The following is a 21,941-nucleotide window of genomic DNA, read 5'->3' on the forward strand; positions in this document are numbered from 1 at the left end:
TTTCCAATTTTCTCCGCACTTTACAAGGAACTGAAGGGCCTGCTTGGGGTATAACTGAGAAGTGTCCACATCATGTAGGTAAATGAAGGCATTTCTCCCAAATCATTCAAGACGGTTTTATGAAGCCACATTAGTCTTTTGGTAAAATAGTACGGGAATAGGCTAAATCAGGTTTTTGACTCAGTGGGGTATAGACCTGTGCAATAAAGGAACAATGTCATGGTCTTTTGTGTAAGATTTTCTATATGCTTTTTTTGCCTCCTATAATTTGAACTCTTTACATTTGCATTAAAGCTTATGCCAGCTATTTTTATCATCAGATAGGAAAAAAACACAGCCTATTTTTTTTCAGTGTAGTCTGAGGAGCAGATCCTCGCAGTCTCCTCACTGTCTCTTCCCAACAAGGAACTACGTTGTGGCTGAGATTCCCTTTCATTTAAGTGCTTTTCACTGAGTCTAACTTACTCTGTTGCTTTGGTACAAAGAGCTGCATGACTAGCTTCCCCCCTTAAAGCAAGCTATCTTATTTATCTTCCCTTCAGTTTTACTTGGTCCATGAATACAGATGCCTATCTAGTCATTTCAATAGCTGTGTGACCCCATCAGTGATCAGACAGCTGACACAGGCACTCATGAAGGCTTGCTCCTTCAATAGGCCCCTTGAGAGAAGAAAAAGGAGAATAGGGGAAATCTGGCTTGGGCCCCTGCCTGAGTGCTGTAGTCTAATGCTTTAAGACTCAGAGGGAGGAATAGAATAACTAAAACATGTTTATTTTTTTTAAATAAACCTTTAAGTGAATGTAAGGGCCTGATCCTGGGGGCAGTGGAGAACTTTTCTACAGGATTTGAGAGAAGCAAGTTGTCCTCATATTTCAGAGGACTTTGTTCCTTTGTTCTGATCTGGTGCATTTCAAATTACATCCATGTAAGTGAGGGAGACCATGTCAACAAATCATTTCACATAGGCAGGTATCACTGAAAGAGGTGAAGGGTATTTTAAAAAATATGTTCCATGTTCTAATCTGGTAAATGGCACTGCATGTGGTAGGCTAAATCTTAATCTCGTTTGCACTGTGACTTCAGTGGCTTTCCTCCAAACATGCATAACTCCATGCATGATCAGAATCTGGCCCGGCTCATGTAGCCAAACCTAAAATCAGGCTACAAAGGAGAGAGGCTTGTTTTCTTTTTTGAGGTTTTGGGGATTTTTATCAAATTTTCCAGATGTTCTTTGCACCATTTCTGGGAAGGGAAGGCAAGACTTCCCCATCAGCATACACAACAAAGTGACTGGCATATTTATGGATTTGTTCCTCCTAGTTTTCCTAGTAAAAAGATATTAGACACTTTTTACTAGCAAAATGCACATAAAATTATATCAGAGCTTTTTTTTTTTTTTTTTTTTTGAGTAAAACTCTTTCTGATTCCATATGGCAAATGTCCATCTGCAGTCCATGGAAAATGCTTATTTTGTTTTACTCTGCCCTGGTTTTTTCCAGATATCAGGAAAGAGTCACAGCAGTTATTTCCTCATTTAATAAGTATTGTTAATTTCCGGCATTTCTAGTGCCCATGCACAATGCATTTACAACCACGGTTCAAGTTTGTTCTGAGTTGAAGAGCATTACAGAAGAGTGGCCCTAGCATTTGCAAAGATAAACACTGAATCTCCAGCTGGCAGTTTGTGCCAACCGAGCAAGCTATTTTACTTGCTCCCTCTGCAGTACAGTGTTGCCTCACATCCTGATTATTCTCATCAAGTAATTTTTGGGGGAGAGGGGAGGTGAGGGGAACAAGGACATCACAGCTACAGTTGAAGGGGCCAGTGTGCTTCTCAGTGCCTAATCCTGAGTTATTGTGGCATAATAACTATGCTGGGCTGTAGGGTCTCCAGAGGGGAAAGGAGAAGGAATCTTCCCTTCTAACTGCACAGTAGGAGAACTGCTCCATGACAACTCCTACAACCTAATGGCTTCAGCAGTCTGTCTGGCCCAGGTTCCTACTTTACCGCCCCCACCTCAGGGGAAAGGAAAGGAGAATTTGCATCCTATATACATGAGTAACAAAGAGGAATAGGGAAAAGGTAAACTTTAGCAAAGGGAAAAGAAATGAAAATACTGCATGCCCAGTAGACTGTTACTAAATATTCATCAAAAGCTGTTTTAATCAAAAGCTGTTTGTTTTTCCAAAGGAAACAAATGCCTTAGTCTTTACCAGGAACAATGTCCAGAAAAAGTTTCAGTATTTAGCCATTTTAACTATTGCTCTGCTTTTAAAAAAGATTGCTACGAGGATTTGGGGAGTTTAACTCTCCACCTCAGTACATTGTCTACTTTCACCAATGTTAGAAAAGACTGAATAGACTTTGTTCAAACTTTCTAATAAAAAAAAAATCACCTTTGAGCTGAGACCAAGCATGGAAAATTTCAGCCTCAAAGGTGACTGTTACTGAAAAGTATGAGTGGGTAAGAAAAGAATGTTATAATTGGAATTGCACCGCAACTTTATCTATGGACGTTACCACCAAGCACCCACTCCAGCAAGTGCAAAGTGAAACACTTAAGGACAAGAAATAAATAGTTCTGATACTGAAGTGCAAAGCAGTAAGTCACGCTTTTCACTGTCTGTTTTTCAGAGGTTGAAGTTTAGCCAGTGTCCATATTCTAGAGGGGCAGGAGGCAGCACTTTGGTCAGCCTTTGCTCTGGGTCAAGTACATTAGCTGGTTTGAGGGCAGTTAGTTGTAGTGTATGTGTCCAGATACATAATGAAGTGTGAAAGTGTATTAAAGTATTTGAAGCTCTTTAGGATAAAAAATGCTTAAGATGTAACATATATTTAATTGTTACCGTTTGTTGTCTACAGTTTTCTCAGACTTAATATTTTCAGTCATGCCTAGTGGCTGGGCTGTTTGCTTCATTTTCCTATGCAAGTAAAATACATTTATTAAAGCAGGTGCATGGCGTTACCCAATGTAGCTGAAGTTTGAAATACAATCCTGATTATAACATCATAAAAAATGCAGGTTGGGCTGGTCCAAGGGCCAGAAGAAGGAAAGCATTATTTTCATCGAGACGTTATTTGGAATAAAAGACAATGGAAAGTAAACGTTGTTAACAAAAGGACACATTTTGCCTCTCAAGGACTTCTGGTGGCAGAGAGCAGCTACCAGAATGCATACACATCCTTGAACTTCTGGCAGCTTGGCACAGCTCCACTTGGCAGCTGTGCCACCAAAGCACAAAGCACTAGCTGCCAGAGGGGCTGCAGCCAGCAGAAGGCACAAGGCTGTCCATGCACACTTTCTGCCAGATGCTGGATGACAGCAAAAGACTTGCTCTGTTCATTGGAGGAAGCATGGCAGTAGCAGCGGAGTACAGGGTTGATCATAGTTCTATGAGGAGTTTAGATTATGGATTTATATAAGTTGGTTTGGATAGGTATGATCCTGCTGTTGGCCCTGTTGATCAGTCACTTTGTCTTCGTGCAAGGTCTACATAAAGAGGGAGAGGACAAATACAGACTGGGTTGATGTAAAACTCGCAAGCTATTGATAGGTATTGATATGTACAAATGATCATTGTGTTCTCTGAGTCTTGAAAAGTGTAACTAGCATTAAAGAAGAGAACAGGCCAGTTCCCAAAGCAGCTACTGCTCCGTCTAGGGCAAGACTGTGGCTCCCCTGAAGAGGTGGTGATGCCTGGGGAGTAGGAAGAGAAGAACACTACCCCAACAGCCATGGAAGGCCTTTTAAAGGCAACATGTCTCCACCATCTTTCAAAAGGAGCATATTGGGAAGTCACTGTTGCTTGAAAAAGAGGTCACTGGTACTGCCTGTAGCATGGCTTCTTAGTGCAATGGAGGGAAAGATGGGATGGCTCTAGCAAGTACTGCAGGCAGGATTCTTGCCTGTCATTTCCCTGCCTTCCTCAGCTGCACTTGGCAACAGAAGAGCACTTCAGACAGAACATGGGCCTTAGTGTTTGTTGATAGTTTATTGCATAATTACAGGGAAACACATGGATGTTCTCTTTTATTTCAGCTGTTCCACTTAAGTGTCTTCTGAAAATGTGCCTGGACACTGACTTGGCAAAAACAACCACTGATTTTGTTGCATTGTTTTGTTTTCCCGAGTACTAAAAGCCTTGGGCACCGAGAGCTTCCTCAAGAAGTGCTCTAGAGATCTCTGCTGATTACTTTGCAGCTTCATTATCAGTTGTCTGTTTGTTTGCTTTTAAAATTGAAAGTCCTTCTACCCTGATTGATCTCAGGGAGTAAAACATTCCAGCACTCTTATGCCAGATGACTAAAAATAGCATCTCCTCTCCCTGAACTACAGTGGAGAGAGACTGCCAGCGCAAGCCCCTGGCTACTTGTGCTTATCACTGTTACAAGGGTAATAGGGACTCAGATACCCACTCCCCCAGTCATGAAGAGTGACATTCTCCTGTAGAAGGCGCTTTCACGAAATTCTGGTCAGTGGGCTGAAGTGGGGTCTTCAGTGCATAGGTTCTTGGTGGATCCTCAGGGTCAGAATGAATTTCACCTTGAAATTATTTCACAGGACTCGTTCAACCTAACTAGTCAAGGGACTGTGTTTTCCATTCTGCTGAATCAATCCCCTTGCTAACATAGCTCCTTTTTAACTTTTCTCTACTTATGAACTCAAATAATACACAGGTTTGATTTTTTTTAAATGGACAAAGTGTTTTAATTGAAAGAAAAACCACTTAAATTTGGGCCTGTAATGGTGGGAATGGTAAAGAGTGTGCTCAGCAAGGGATAGGGTCTTGGCATGGGGCAATCTATTCCTGACTATTATTAAGGTATGTTGATGGGGTTTGAATGGGGTATACAGTTCATCCTTTGACCACCAAAACAGCGACCAAGATGCTGTAAATATTTAGATGCTGGGTACATAGGTGACAAATATGATGCTTAAATAACTGAGAGTTGGGATGAATATTGCAGAGAAGGCAACCCTGAAAAAATAATTGGTACTCCAGTAATGAGGGAGGACTCTGCTAATCTCCTGTGCCATAGTCATGCCTGCATGAAATGCAGTATGTATAAACCACTGATTAATCTGGAAGAGACATTATTATTAGAAAATTGACTAATTTAAGGGAACAGGAGGGAGCATCAAGGGACAAAATGAAAGCCAACAAACTATTTTTTCAACAGTACAGACTGTTGCAGTTGATGTGCTGAGCCTCTACAGTTCCAGAGTTTGTTCTGCTTTTCTTTCCCTTAATATTTTACTGAAATGTTACTTTCAGTGACAACTGACGTCAACACAGAAACAACACGATCCCAGCTTCATGTTTTTGCCGCAAAAATAAGAAGAAACCCATTCCAGGATTTGACTCTAAATGACATTGCCTCCCCCCAGTGAACCTTCCACTGCCCCAGAAAAAAATCCAGTCCAGGGACAAACTTGTCACTATTTTATTTTAGTATCTGCTTATCCTCATCAGACTTTTAAAATTATTATATATTTCATCTCTTGCACCTGCTTCGTGCTGGTGCAACACCATTGACTTCAAAGCTGTTTCGTAGTGAGGGGAATCAGAACCGAGCAAGGCACCTCAAGCACAGCCATGTTTAATGGGATGTGTGACAGAAGAAAGAAACATACTAAATAAAGGGCCATGTCCCAGTCCTTCTTAAAAGGGAAAATATCTACTGGAGTAAAGGGCTGCATTTCAGTTTGCACTTCAAGGCTTTTCTGCTGTCCATCACAGCTATACCATGATTTAACTGTTGTTACTGTACTGAGTAGAAGAAATTGTGACACCTGCAGAAAGAAGGGTGAAGGGTTCATAAGCATTTGAGTGGCAAGAGAAAGAGCTGAATGATTTTCTGTCCTCTTGTCTCAAACTTCAGTGCAATGACTTAAGGTTATAGTTAAGGTTAAGGATCCTCTAGGTCATACTTCTGCCTTGTATTTACTAATATATCCCTAGGGTAGGGGGCTGGCAGCTAAGGTATGCATATTTTTATTCGTTTATTTAGATTTGTAGAGCTCTGAGTAGACTCACTGGGCTCTATTTGCTAACATTACATTTCTTCCTACAAGATAGTGGAAGGGAAGGACAAAAACAAATAATCTCATATATATTTTATTGGTATTTGCACTGCAAGTTTAAATGGTCCTGACAGAATAGGTTTAAAAAATAGATCTTGCTCATATTCTGTAGTTCTGCTAACAGATCACAGCAGAGCATGAATTCTAAGATGCAGTAAAAAAAAAAAAGCCTTGGATTTTTTAAACCCAAACGGGGGCATTTATTTTCCCAGGGAGACTCTATTTTAAGTGAAACACCTGCATCCACTTTAACCTTCCCTTCTTTGTGAGCCCTGCCTTTGCCACCAGCCAATTAGTGAACTCTGGAGGACATTCTGGGTCACGCTATACCAAGTACCTCAAATCCTCATTAACGCTAATTAGTGCTCAGTAGGTTAATTGGTGGTGAAGCTCATCTTTTTTTAATTACTTGAGCAAATGAGCCAGCAGGACCTTGTGGTCAGCTTTGAATTATTCTGTTTGTTTTGATGCTCCTCATTTGAATGTGTAAAGCCAGATGTTTGTTGCCTAGGCAGAGGGGCTGTTTGCTTTTTTGAGAGGGAAAAAAAGGACAAAAACATCTTTTTACTGAATGTCTTAGCTGACACCTTAGGACAATTAAGACTCAAGATGTCTGAGCAGTTTTGTGCATGAGTAGAAAAACGTCATTTGAAATATTATATCACCTTAGTCAGTTCCTTCCATTCCTCACGTGATTTAACATATTTGCATAATGTTGGTTTAAGCAGTCACGCTGGCAGTAGTAAAGGTCTTAAGGTTACCTTGACCATCTCAGGTAGCCATTAAAGTGCTGTTTCCTATACAACTTCTCTGCTATTAATATTTAGTCTTGTTTTAAATTACTTACATAACGAACTTTCTACCAATTCCTTTAAATGACCTTCCTAATCTTCAGATTAGGAAATTTTTTCTGGCATCCATTCAAAATTCTGTTTGGCTTGCTCTTCTAAGCCTTCATACCACCCAGTGTATTTCCGCTGTCCTGTGTATTTGCCCATTATTAGTTATGTCTCTCACTCCCCAAAGTCATTGTTTACATTTATTTCATTCCTTGACTCATTCCTCATAAATTCATGTTTTTGGCTCCCTAGCATCATCTGTTCTCTTAACTAATTCCATTTTGACAACCTGTTCCTGAGGTGCCCAGGATTTAATGTTGGACTCTAGGTGTGGTTTCATCTGTAATCCATCTGTTTCCTTGATGCACCTTCACATACAGTCTGGGCTCTCGTCTTGCAGAGATCCTACATGGGAGAATACATACACCTGTAGAGAGTCGCAGTGAAAACAGAAGCAGAACTAGTAGTAAATAAGGCTTACGTATAATTTTAGTAAGTTTGGCGAATACTCAGCATTACCGTATATATACACAAGTTCACTATGCAGTGTATTGTACCTTTGAAAGAAGTCTGATGTCACAGTTAAGATTTTGCACTGTAGCTTGAGAGAGAAGGATGAGTTGTGCGTAGTGTGTTGCCTGGTCTCCTGGAAGCAGAGGAAAACTCCTTTTGGAAGTGTGAAATCTGGTCATATCAGTGTGGACATTAGGGTTCAGTTAAGTGTTGTTCCTTAATTAGCATGTTCTTGCTTTTAGATTTTGTGTTGAGTGATGTCACATTTCAGCAGCATTACCTGGGTTTAAATGACATTTTGTTTCCCATTCAGAAAATTGTGTTGTAAATAGATCTACACATAAGTCTGTAATTGAGTAGTTGACTAGTCCTGACCCAAAACCCATTGAAGTGAATGATCATTTATACTTAATTGCCACTAATTTTTAATTCCTCCTCATCTGCCAAGATGAGATCTTGACAGATTTTTCTTGGGTTGAATGTAACATTTTAATGTTAATAAATGGTCTCCTGTAATGTTTAGAAAGTTCAGGCATTTTAGTATTGGCAGCATGAGACCTCCAGCATATATCGCTCAGATTCGTATCCCCATAAAGCAGCTTCTGCACCCTTCCCCCTCCTCCTTAAACATTGTAGACAGACACTTTAGGGGCTTTTCCCCAACTCATTCATCCCCAAATAGGTTATAACTGTTGACCTTAACTTTTACAATCACTGCAATCATCCTACCAGGTTTCTATGATTCAAACAGTGGATGAACTGTGATGATAAATGAGCAATTCAAGGTTGTCTTATTACCCAGCATTTATGTTGAGGCAAATAAAATTTTATTTTCTTCATGTTCTTTACTGTTTTGGCTAATTTTGTTCTCCATAGCAGCATTTTATTCTAAGTGTGTGGACTTCTGTGATTACTTTTACCATCCATTTTTGTTAACAGTTTAATATCCTCTAAACTAGTCCATCTAGCCTGTGCCCTAGAAGACTCAGTTCTCCTGCTGATCTAGGGGCCACCCAAACAGCCCCTCTCCCCAGCGTTGCACAGTGACCAAACTCTCTACCTGACACAACACTTCTTTGCCCTTACACAGCACTTTTGGAATCTTCTGTTGTGCTCCACCTGCAGAATATGAAGAACGAGACTCATGGGACAGAGGATGCATCTCCAGGGTCATCTAGTCCAGCCTGCTGCACAAATTCAGGATGCACAGCCCAGAAAAATGCTTATTCAGCCTCTTCCTAAAAACTCCCAATGAAAGCAATTGCACAGTTTCAATTATTCTGTTGTTTTTACAGTTAGGAAGGTGTTTTTTCTCTTTTTTAATGAGATTTAATCTAAATCTGCTTTGCTGCAGTTTAAATCTATTGTTTCATGGTCTGCCATCCATGGCTAGGGAAAACAGTTCCTCTCTCTTTTTCTTTATGGCAGCCTTTCAAATATTTGAAAATTACTATCACATCCCCTCTTAATCTCCCTTTCTCCAAATTTTAAACGTGCCTAGTTCTCGCCGATATTCCTTCTACAGCACACATTCCAACCCCCGTGTTATCCTTGTAACTCTCTAGATGCTCTCCAGTTTTTCTTCCTCTTTCTTAGAAAGCAGAGCCCAAAATAAAACTCACTATTCCAACTGATGCCTCTCAGAAGAGTTCATATGAATCTTATTTTCCTTAGCCCTAGTTTTCTGAAGGTTGTCTGCAACCTGTGAGAGAGCCCATGAGACAGGGTAATTTGTGCCAATATGCACTATCACTAGTGGACCCCTGCTTGTCATTTGTGGAGCACACCATTCTTCGGGGATGCCTGCACTGTACGGTGCTGTGCCATGCAGATGTATCCAGACTAGTTTAAAACAAGCTAGCTCAAGTATACAGAGCAGCTTGGCAATGTTAGTGCAGTGTTCCTTTGAATTACAACTCGTGTCTTGTCTCTTGGAAGACAGTACACTGCCCTGCTGTCTTCCTGTCTCTCCTTCCATTCTTCTTACAGGAATCCTTTTCTGAAAATTTTTCTATGTCCATGTTTGATTTTCTTATGAGTTAGCTGAACAGTTTTCTGAAGGCACATCCTATATCTCTCTCTATTCCATTCTGTTAGCTGGATCTTCAGAGATACTTTCCATATTTTTTCCATGCTAAAAACCTAACAATGATTGTAGAATTATCTTTGGGCCTCTTTCCTCTCTCTCTAGAGGTCAGAGCCTACCCATACATTTCTGCCTGCAACCCTGTAAAATGCCCTTTTACTTCTATATATAGTTCTCTGATCCATTTTATGATGGTTAGTGATGGAACGATTCATGGATCTCCAATAGATGTGCTAATGTTTTCTTTCCTGCATGGAGGCACAATGGCAGTCTGGTGTATGACATATAACTTGGTAGCTGTACAATGAAGTCTAAATATGAACATTGTGGAGTATCACCTAGGTCAGCGGTTCCCTAACTCTGACAGGTTGTGCACCACCAATTTAAAATGATACATCCTTAAGTACCACCAGCAAATTTTTGTCATATAAAGTAATTATAATAAATGTGTTAACGCGTACCACTGACAGGTTGTCTGCGTACCACAGATTGGGAACTGCTGACTAGGCTATAAACTTCCTCCAAGCCCCCTCTCTCATTGTTCCTCTTTCCAGCTCTTTGGGAGCCAGCTCCTTTCTTCCTTATTTGGGGGTAGTGATGCTTCACGAATCTTGGGTTCTCAACTTCTGTGATGCTCCATAATATTTATACTTATCCTTCATTCCATAGCCACTAAGAACTGGACCTAGAGAGAGGTTTCATTTCCATGCTCCATTACAATCTCTGTAGTTTACTGCTTCTGTTTGCTCTGATGCTTCACTGCAGGAAATTGGAAGCAGCATAAGATCATCTTTTGCATTGTACTCCCAACTTATTTGGGCTCTAGTGTTTGTATCTACAAGAAAGTGCAGTCAGATGATTATATGCATTATTTTAAACAATTTATTAAATGTAGGTAAACAGTTATGTTTGAGTGTATCCCTATCTATCACCCATCTTATGTCACAAATATTATGCATTTCTAAGGCCGAAACTGATATTGTGGAGGCTTTTGGGTGCCTCCACAATATACATAATAATATAAGGATTGTTTTTTGAGCTTTGGAGACTCTTTCCAAAGGTAAAGAGAATAGAGCTCTTCAGAGTAGCATTTAAAAACAAAGCTTCAGAACATGTGTGTAAAGAAAAAAAACCCTACATTCTGCAGTTCAGTTTGACAGCTTATCAGTTTTTAAATTATGGGATTTCTTAGCAGATGGAAAGCTGCAGAGAGGTAGCCTGGAGAGTGCTGCAAGGAATAGCTTCCTTTCCCTGGCTAACAGGTGCCAGTTTCTTTGGCTTGTGGGATTCCATTGGTCTGGGTCCAGAATGATTCCTGAGCAGATGCAGTTTGGAAACATGACAGCTTTGCTCAATAGATGCTGTACTTGATGGTTCTATGATAAAGAGAGAAAATCCATAGACCTTAAAAATACATAGGTTTCTGATCAGTAGAAGAAACTAAATTTCTGGAGAAATGTAATACCCAGGATATTCTAAAGCTCCAAGAATTTCACCTGTAATCAGATTTTCCTGTTTGTCTCCTCCCTGTCAAGCCTCACAATGCTGGAACTTTCAGTTTGTTAGAAAAAAGGCTGGAGGTAACCAACTCCTCTGCTTGTGAAAGAACTACCACAGATAGAGATACATGCCTTACTTGCCCCTGGTATTCGCAATCTTTGCAGATTCAAGAAGTAGGAATGTAATTTAAGAGCAGCATTCTCAGTCCGGTCATTTCTATTTTCAAGAATTTTTCCTGTTTCTGTGTATGTGGGGGACAGCATTATAATGTAATGTAACTTCCACTTTGCAGAATAAAGGAGTGTGAGAACTTATGTAGGGAGCTAGGAACCCTGTTTGCATTGTAGTGCTATACGTAAGGATCTGTTGGTTGTCTCACCCCTGCTTCAGTTGGCTGGCACGGGCCACAAAGTAATTTGAGGGGAAGATTTCCTCCCTCTTTCTTCTGTGCTTCCCCCTATTAGTCAGTACACTGCACAGGAAATTTGACCCTGGATCTGAATCTAATGAAATTCTAGGTGGACTAAAAGCCCACATAGGTGTATTGTACATTACAGTCATTTCAGAATTTCTGACAGCCTTTTCCTTTTTTAAATTAGGTAACTGTTTCTGTGGGAAGGGAGCTGTCTGTTAAAATTGCAGTAGGCTTGACTACAGCAGCTGCAGTGCTCCCCAGGGTTTAAATTTCACACACTACATATACGTGAAATCATAGTTATAGTCAAAGAATGATACTCTGGTTCTCACTCTGGAGAGAACCCCCCATTCATTAGTGTATGTAGTCTATTACTGCTATATATCAGTAGGGCTTAAGTCAGAGGAGCTACAGTGGTGGGGAGAAAGAAGAGGTGTGTGCAGAGAGGTGGACCCCAAATTCTGAAATGGTCAGCCCAAAATGGAGACCAAGCTAGTGGATGAATAATGGCTGACTAAAATGAGTCTGATCTTTTGTTCAGTAGCACCACTATAATTCAGAAGGAACTCGTGATTTACAGTTATGAGAGGAAACAATAAGATGACCATTGTTCGGAACTAATATAAATCATAATAATTTGTATTTCATGACAAACGTTTTACATACTCTGAAGCATAGTTTGTTCATTAAGCAGGGCACTAGTAAGCACATGTATAGTTAAAATTCAGAGGGCACGTCTCTATGGTACAAGGGAGACCCAGGGGAAAACATGCTGCCCCCTTCTGAGATCTGGCCACCTGCTCCACACATACTCACATGCCCAGTGGAAGCAGTGAAACCGTATTGGTGTGGTGCTGTGCAAAACCCGGTGGTCTGCCTCTCTCCCCATTGCTTCTGATGCTACAGCAGCAGAGGTCTCCAGACTCCCTGTCTCTCCTCCAGTTTCTGCCTCCTGTCGCATCCCCGTCCCCCGGCTCCATCGCCACCCAGCACCCTCCTGCATGCAGGCAACAGGAGGGTGCTGCATACCTGATGAAGGAAAGCTGGGCTGCTTGCACTTCTTGGGGAGGGAGGGGGAGAGGAACCAGGCTGCCTATCCTTCCCACACAGTGTAGGGGCCCCAGAGGTCTGCAGCCCATGTGGCACGCAACCTGTGGATCATTGGCCCAGGGGGCATGCAGCCCTACCCTTAGTAGTTCCCTTGAAATCTACAGGACTACTCATTCAGCATTATGCATTTGCTTAAATTCTCTGCTAGATTAGGGAAGCAAGGTTAATATCCTCGTTTTACTCTGTGAGCAACATACAGTAGTTTACTACAAATATCCAGTTTGGATTATGACCACAAAGAGGTTTATACTTATGCATTATAGCTGTCCTAACTTCTTTGTCTCTCTGGGTTGGTGTGTTTGTTTTTTTCCTTTTGTGATTTTTGCTTTATAAAACATCCAGTTTCTTTTTTAAAGAAAAATTCAGATCCTTAAAGGACTAGAAATTTAACTGGATAAACCAAAGACCAGTTCTTCCTTTTTTTGTTGTTTTTTCTTTTTTTCTTTTTTTTTTAACCAAAAACTAGGCAAAATTTGTTTTTCTGGTGGAGGGGAGGGGAGCGAATGATGTTTTTGAAAAAAATTCTGGTGGGTGTCATCTTTGGTTATTTCTGGCCATTCTGCAGGTGTGAGAGATGCCTTTTATCCTCCACTAAGTAAAAACACATTGCTCCTTCTCTCTAAGGCAGTTTCTGAGTGCCAAGAATTGTGCATGTAATACAAAGGAAGTTTTTATAGCACACTTCAGCTAACATGGGATTCAAGTCCAGTACAGTTATGTCAAGAAGCAAGATATCAGGCATCCAGATGCCACAGTAATGTAACGGTTATATTGGACCATCCATATAGAATAGATGTAAATTTATCCGAACATGCCTTAAAAAGAAGGAGTCCTGTTGTTGCAGAACACTCCTAATGGTGCCTAAAATAAAGAAGGATAAAGGATTTTTTTTTCATACTACAACTGTTTTAAAAAAACAAAGCCAAGGTAATTGCTAAGCACACTGAGATGTAGTGAAATTACCCAGAGACTCATTGTGTTTAATTTTTTATTCCAGCGTAAATGAACGTGATCACTTATTAAAAAGGCTTGGCAGGAAGACTCCTCCAAGTCTCTTCCGTGCTCATTCTGTCCAGCAAGGCGTATCACGTAAGTACCAGATTATAGATGTGTATTCCTCAGCCATTGGTCCCAGGTGAGTGAAGAGGAAGATGATTATTTTATAATTAAATTGTAGGTAGAGATAATCCTGTACAGAGGCTGAGCTGCCAACCAAGAGACATACATTTGGAAGTGGAATTAGAGTATTTGGCCCCAGGCTAGTAAAGCTTGAATACAGATAATTCCCTAGGACCCAATCAACTGGCCCAAACGACAAAATCCCAATACACAAATTCCATAAATTTGAAATCCCAGTATTCTGAAGTTCTTGTACAATTAAACACTCTGCAGGATAATAATGCTATAAGAGATCCCTGTTTTAAAAAGTAACTGCTTCTTCCCAAATATACAAATACTTGTCCAACAGCAGTTTTACAAATACAGCAGTATCCCTTCGGTATTAATTAGGGAAGTTTCTACATGCTTTTTACAAAGCAGGCCATGGTTTGAACACCTGCCTTGCTCATATGCTTGGTGTCTTTTGGGGAAGTAATGGGCACAACCCTAACCCTGCCTGCTCCTTCCAGAAAAGAGAACCAGCCTCTCTCTCAGCTTCTGAGGTCATCAGTTTAGACTACTTCACATAGGGACATATAATGTAGGTCCTGTGTCTTTAGCACTTTCATCTGACACATTTGGATTTCCATCATGGCTTCCACAACTTTAAAAGGAACTCCAAAAGTCAGATCCCCCCAGACAGCCATGGGAAAATATTGAATTTGCTAGTGGTAAAGTGAAATATCTTTCATGGGTAAATTATTGGCCAACAACATGCTCATTTTATTAATAGGCATAGTCCTCTTAACTTGTATGGCAAAGCACTTTGCATTTTGCTCCATATCAGCCTTCTATCATGAGGTGATTTTTGAGGGTGAGATTGTTCACTTTAAAATTTCAGCAGGTTTGGTGGGGACAGATCTCATTTGCCCTCTGCACTCTTTTCTTCAGCAGAACCACACCAGCTCAGCAGGACCTTGTTATATAAAGCTGGGGTGGGTTTTCTACAGAAATGGAGAAAGTATTTGAGAGTCCCATGCAAGAGTCACATGCAGCATCCCTGCATCTCAAAAAGGATGCAGGACAGGGCAGGATAATCCGCAGATCCACTGTGCTCTCTCCCCCCCATGGGGGCAGCAGTATACTGGCTCCAGGGGCTTGAGCAGCCTTGAGCCTTCAGTGACTTCTGCAGAGCAGCTCTAGCTCCACTACCGTTCCATGACCTGAGAAAGGAGAAGTCATTTTCTCCCTTCTCTCCAGCCACTTGGACTCTGCGATCCTTCCAGGAAACACCTATTTGTTTGGACGGAAAAGGGGTGCTGCTTTCATCTCTCCTTTTCAGATAAACCACTTTTGGTAGCATTTTCAGAGGAGGGTTTTGGCAGAATGAGCATGTTAAAATGGTTTGGGTTTTTTTAGTATCTGAGGCAAACCTACTGCCATGCCCACCACATAGCGAAGTGGTGCCTGCGCCTTCCCTGTCGGACCTGATCTAGGTGCTTATACTGCATAGAATGCATCGCTATGTTAGGAGTATGTTGATAAACTTTGAGAAAGGAGAAATAGATATCAAAATAAAATTTAATTTGCTTAAGCAACTCCCTGTAAATACCTATGATTAAGTATTAAATGAGTCTGTCCAGTCAGAACAAGTCACAATCATACTTCTGTTTTTCACATGAGTATAAATTTTCATGGTGAAGTTGTTAAAACTTAAAGTGGCTTTTGTGGCAGATCCATGAGTCTCTAAAACTTGTCATCCATTTTCAAACATTGTTTCCAAATGTCGTCCAGCTACTCTGTGTCTAGGACCATGTGAAATCCAGGGACCATATGTGCTATTTTCACAGCTTTAAATTGTACAAATGTTGGCTAAATACCTCAAATCTTCAAAGGTAGCAGTTGGTGAATAGGGCAGTAGCTTTGTCATGGTAGGCAGATAACTTAAATCACACTTTCCTTGCACTCAGTATTTTTAGTCTAGAGCTATTCATGTGATTTCACTGAGCTTCGAATTCCCACCCTAAGGTTGCAGCCTCTTCTAAACCTCGACCTTGTGACTCCAACTAGAGCTGTGATGCTTGTATTTAAAATAACAAAGTTCGGTGACAGAAATAACAAGTCTAGTGCCCTTTAATTTGGAGAGAGAAAACAGGTACAGTCTCCCCGCAGAAGTTGTAAAGTAACCCCCCGAATCACTGTTATATTTTGTTTATTCTTTTGACAAAAAAGTAAAAAATTATTTGCTCTAAGATTTGCATCAAAACACACTTTGATTCTAAGGCATATTAGAATGACATAAGTACTAGAATAATGCACATACCAGCAATGATTTCTGAGCTACTCCTAATAGTTCCTAAGGGCAAGGGAAGGACACTTAGGAATTTCAGACCCTGATGGCTAGTTTTCTTGGTCTCTGGCCTTGATTTTGTGTTGATGAATTGGGCTTATTGGAAGAAATTCTAGAAAAGTTCAGTAGTTTGAACCAGAATCTGTATTGTCAAGAGTCACCACATTCCTTTCTGCCCAACGTGACTTTTAGAAAGATTTATGAAAATGAACAAAGGTTTTCCACTGAGCTTTTGATGCAAATACCAGTTAGGATTTCACTGACTTGAGGCTTGTAGTACGGAAAGTTTTATGCTTTTGTCAAGCCCGTGTGCTGAACATTGCTGCAATACAAAGCATTTCAATGGAAATGAGTAGAGGGTGATTACATCACTACCCTCTAGGATCTGGTGCAGTTCCTGTCTGAGACACCTGTGTGAAATCAGTGCCAGTGATCTCACCATAACATCTACAGATGGATTTCCCATTCCCATCTACTCTGAAAACCCCCAGCCATTGGAAAAAGCATCAGTTCCTTCTAATTAAAGGTTGGATCGCTCTGTAGATGCAACTCTCTGAACAGGGAAGGCCACAAGGTTCTTCCACATCTTGCCCTTGAGTGGGAGGGTTGTTCTTTGGAAGGAGCAGTTTGTTTCCTAAAACTCCTGGGCCCAAGGGAATATGTTGATAATGGTGCTGTCTCCTGAGCCTCTACGCACGCTGTCTCCTGTCTCCTCTGACTCTCAGCTGACTCCACCATCTTGTCACTTCAGTGCTAGTGCCAAGCAGTTCCATTTTGTCCGGTTACCAGCAACATCCTTCTTGGGGGACTAAGTGGGTACAAAAAAGCAGCTCTCCTCTATTCGTCAACACTAAGCCATTCCCCCCAATACCAGGGACCCACAGCTCCTCACATTCCCTGTAACATTTGGGACTAGTGTTATGGAGGTGGTGCTCCACACATGCTCAGAGAATCCAGTGAACTGTTTTCCCCTCCACCCTTGGAGACCTGGGGATTATGCCATCTGATCTCTCCACCATATTAGTTCTCACCATTCAAAACACCTCTTTCCTGCCTCCTGTCAGCAGTTGGCTGTGATTTGACCTTGCACATACTTAAAAATAGGGCTAAGTCCCACTCTCCTTTAGCTTTTCTCCAGCAGAACTCCCACTGAAATCAGGAGGAACTGGGCCTGAATAAGGATTACAGACCCTGGCCCACATTTCCTATGCTGGCAAAGGAAATCCTCTGTTCCTTTGACAGCATAAGGTAACAGCAAAGAGTAAGTCTTAACAAGAAGAGTGCATTTCACACCTTATTAATCAATAGAGAAATAGCACCTGTCATCTCTCGGTGGTTTCACAGCATAAGAGTTGGAAAATAATAAATAAGAATAATGTGTTCATCCTGGTGGCCCTAATTCTACCATATATTCTGTCCTAAAGGCACTGCCTTCCTATCGCTTTCTTTTTGGTACATTTTGATCGGAAAAACTATCAGGTTACTTACTACTCATTATCTTTTTTTTAAGCCTGTTACCTCCTCTCATCAGGTATCAAGACTTCCACATTTTTAACCAAATTTAGTGATTTTTTTTTTAAAACAAATATTAGTAATTTCACATAAAGATCTATAGTGAATAAAGATAATTTCTATAGTGAATAAAGATAATTCATATAAAGATCTATAGTGAATAAAGATAATTTCACATAAAGATCTATAGTGAAATAATTTTTTTTAAAAAGGGCCACTAGTAGGATGATTACCTTAGCTGATGATGTTATATCCAGCCCCTTACTTCCTGAATGGGATGAGTTTAGTTTCTGGCAGGACAGTGGCTTGGCCACGTATCATAATTTGCATCCTTTTTATTTGTCAGGTCCAGCACAGTAAGTTGTGTTTTTAGATGGGCTCATTAAAGTGTGCTAGTTAACATGCTTTCAAACAACACTGCTCATTTTCCAAGTGAAGCCAAATCAAAAAGTTGAGTAAAGAATATCAGTTAAAAAGACAGATAAGAAAAAAAAACACACATTGCACTAGCTGTAAGTAAATGAGCACAATACTGACACACTTCCTCAACGTTTTTTCTTGAGAGGTTTACCTAACCAAACTTTTCAACCTGAGATGGGTGACAGACTGTAGCTCAATAAAGCTATATTAAGTATATTTTGCTTTTAATATTTTATCTTGTCAGGTACCTCAGTAATTACTGATATTTTATTCTCTAAAGTACAGATTCCACATAAAATAGAAAATCATTAAACAGTCACTTTAAATGTGTTTATTTTCTAAAACAAACATCACTGCAACAGCATCATAATTTAGGTTATATTATTACATAATGTTTTGTATATACATAATCATAACGTATTAGAAAGAGGCTTTGCAATGCTCCCTGAGCTATGTTGAGTCATGGGTGGACACGGGTAGAAGCAAGCTGTGGGGTTGAGGGACTTCCACTGAGAACCACTCTTCCCCCAGCCTGTGGCCAAACAGATCTGTGAATCATTAGCTCAGGCATCCCATGTGATCTGAACTTAGCTGTTGAGTGCATGGAAAGTTGGTCTCTAAAGTAAATCCCTTAAATAGGTGATGCTGCACCAAGTCGTTCCTTTAATGGATTTCCTGGAATAAACAGGTCACTCTGGGCTTCCTCAGGCCCTGATTCTACAAGGAACTCTAGAGTGGACTTGTTTGCTAACATGTTGCTCCTTGCAGGTGTGGGTCTTAAATGCTGAGTACGGGGCTTTGCTTCTCTAATCCAGCATTGTATAGGACAAACTAATTGGTTGAGTGCACTGAAAAAGACACTGTTAAACTAGAAACCTAATGGGAGACTAGATTTTGATCTGCTAATAGCAGAATATCAAAGCTAACAAACAAGATGCTTTTAAAATGTAATAGGCTGACTGATAATATCCAGGATCCTTGAAACCTTATATTTGATTAGAATGTGAACCCTCTTCCTAACAAATGAACCAAGCCATCAGATATTTAAAAGTCCCTCTTACTTAAAGTCTCAAATAATTGAAAGGCTCACGAGGCAGAGGGTGGTAGTTCTTACATCTGCCACAGTAGTGACTAGATTTTGCTAAGAAAATTCCAAAGAAACACTCTCTCTGCTTGAAGTGCTGCAGAATGTCTGAACAAAGAGTTCCTTGTTCCTGGTACAAAATGATAGGTGTAGTTTTAAAAGCCAGAGTTGGGGAAAAGTTCAAACTCTCGAAAGGTCCCATTGTAAGGAGCACATGGAAACCTGCATTGTTTTGGGTGGTGCCTGAAAATAGTGGAAATATCCAGTATCCCTAAGCAGTTCCAGAAGAATCGGGCATTTAATCGCATTCAGATTCTGCAAGGCATAATCAGCTGCCTGAATAGCTTGAACCTGATGATTACAGAACTCCATAATTTGAAACTAGCATTTTGTACTGAGTAATAAAAGTAAAATTAGGTGGTAAGTGTTGAGAGAATGTGCTTGCATCAACCATACCAGAGACCGTAACTCCAGCTAGGACTTAAACACAAAAGTTCCTGGGTAGAGGGTGTTGCTCCTCTGCTTAGGGTCAGAATGACTGCCATGTTTGGGTTCAGGAAGGAATTTTGCCCCACAGTCAGATTAACATTGATTGTAGGGGTTTTGCCTTCCTCTGAGGCAGCAGACATCATTTCTTCCTTGAGTCTCTTGAGAATATTTTATGCTAATTCCTGTCCTTGACAGGGCATTGACAGTATCCTGATCTTCCTACTGTACCTATGGCCAGTTAGGATTTTTGTTGATGTTCTGGGCATTGTGCCTGGTAGTTGTGCAAGTGGGTTGTTTGCAAAGATTTTATGAACAGGTAGACAAACACTTGTCTAGGATGGTTTAGATAAGGATGATTCAGCCTTGAGCAGAGAGCTGGACTAGATGACCTCCTGAGGTCCTTTCCAGCTCTACTTTTCTATTAATCTATTCCATAACATTCTCATAGTCTGCACATACAAGTCCTATTGACTGACATGCCAATGAGAAATCTATGCGTTGATAAAGGACCTTGTGATGTCTACTTACCCATGTTCTTGTTATTTTAAATGTAAGCATGTTGTAAACAGTGTGTAAACAATATATAAACATGTGCACTGTGTAATCAATATTTCCTTTGATTAACAACCTCCCAGAGTACCAGAAGATATTCTTTCCTAACAAAAGCTGAGCTTTGTGAAGCCTGGCTTCTTTCCCTTAGTATGTAGTTGTTATTTCAGTTACATAAAGCATGGTTTTGAGTGAGTCATGTTATATCTGATCTGAGTTGCACCAGATCCCAGAATTCCATAAATAGGAAATTTCAAATAAAATAAAATCCTGAACTATCAATTTCCAGCAGCTTTTCCTCCCTCTGCAGCATGGGAGTGTTCTGCACACACCACTGCTAGGATTTTCCCACTCATGTAGAACTGCTCTAACAAATAAAACAGGAGAGCCTGACTGCACACTAGGTGAAAAATGCTGTGCAGAAGCACATCACAGCACAGACAGTGTTAATACTCTACTGCACAGTATTATTAGACTACCGTGCAGTAGCATCACCTAAAAGACATTCATCAGCACTACTGTGCAGTAACTCCAATTACTGGACATTTATTTGGTACTTGCATTAGTAAGTACTAAATAAATGTGCAGTACTTGCTAATGCAAGTACTAAATAAATGTGCAGCAATGACTGCGCCATAGCATCTTGTGTAGACATGCCCACTGTTGCTTTATGGATAGTAATTGTCAAGGTTCCTCCAAAATGGAAAGGATAATAGAGTCCTAGATGATAGAGATGCCAGAAATCTCCCATTAGTGGAGACTGCAGACTGAATCCTACCAGGTGAGTGGTTTAGACCCTTTATAAGACAGGTTATATGCAAATACCGAGTAGCCAAAGTAGTGATAGTGAACCAGGATGCTGCAAGATCCTTTTAAGGGTTCCATGCAATATTAGTGCTGTTAGGATGCAAACATGTACACATGATTCACAAGATAAGCAGAGAGAGATTTCAAACAGGAATCCATAGTGTCAGAAATATTCTGCCATGTTGCATTCTTTCTGAGTTCTTTGCTCTATTTTTCTTCCATGCTCAAAAAATGAGTGAAAGCTAAGAGCTGGTGTTTTCCAAAGGGTACCTTGAGTCTAAAAAGTTTTATAACCACTGAGTTAAAGACATAAGGAGATCTTGGAGCCTTGAGTCCCAACCCTCATGAGATTAGCCTCTTAAAAATGTTTGTTTGGGGGATGAGCTTTCCTTCCTCTTGCCCAAACTCTACTACTGTCCCCTGCTTTGAAACAAGTCACATTGAGGCACAAAGCCACAAAATTCTTCAGAGACCTAAGGATTGAGCTCTTTAGGGTCTTCATAATGAAAGGAACTTTTTGTCCATCACAAGCAAACTATATCTATCCTACCTCAACAAGAATATCCACAGGAAGCAGAATTCTGTCACAAGGGCCATCCTGTACTGTTCCATCCAAACTTCCCCCATGGCTTGGTTTAAGAACAAAACTCCCTTAGAGGTTGCAGGGTCTCTGAAAAAGCTAACAGGACAATTCACAAGTCCAAGTGTTCATCAGCTTCCTGGTCATATTACAGTATTTGAAACTCCTGCTCCATTTCCTAATCTTTCAGGCTGAGTTTGGAACTGGGATTTCAGACCTCTGAAGATTGTTTCAGGGCCGACTCCCGGACGCTTGCATTCTACTCATTTGGGTCTTGATCTTTAGCTCTCAGATTCTCTCAGGCAAAAGGAAACATGTCTACAAGACCTAGCATGGAGCCTGAATGTGGCTATGCAGATATTGGGTACACTCTGCATTTTGTACCTGGCTGTATTATGCAGTTGGTTTAGTTGCCATCACCTCTGCCCATTTCTTACAAGAGACTGCTACTCTGTGCTGCAGGTCCCCCTCCATAATTTTCCACAGGGACGAGACTGCTTTAA

General features: G+C 40.6%; 1 protein-coding gene across 3 annotated transcripts in view; it reads left to right on the forward strand.

Moving 5' to 3' along the window:
* ATP8A2 (ATPase phospholipid transporting 8A2) overlaps positions 1 to 21,941 on the forward strand; it is a 555,201-nt gene that overhangs the window by 531,983 nt on the left and 1,277 nt on the right. For all 3 annotated transcript variants that reach the window (XM_014595931.3, XM_059720367.1, XM_059720356.1), the window contains one exon: positions 13,547 to 13,638. In XM_014595931.3, coding sequence (XP_014451417.2) covers positions 13,547 to 13,638 — 92 coding nt within the window. The remainder of the gene's footprint in view (positions 1 to 13,546; positions 13,639 to 21,941) is intronic.

This window comes from Alligator mississippiensis, chromosome 1, assembly GCF_030867095.1.
Source record: "Alligator mississippiensis isolate rAllMis1 chromosome 1, rAllMis1, whole genome shotgun sequence".
Classification (NCBI taxonomy): Eukaryota; Metazoa; Chordata; order Crocodylia; family Alligatoridae; genus Alligator; species Alligator mississippiensis.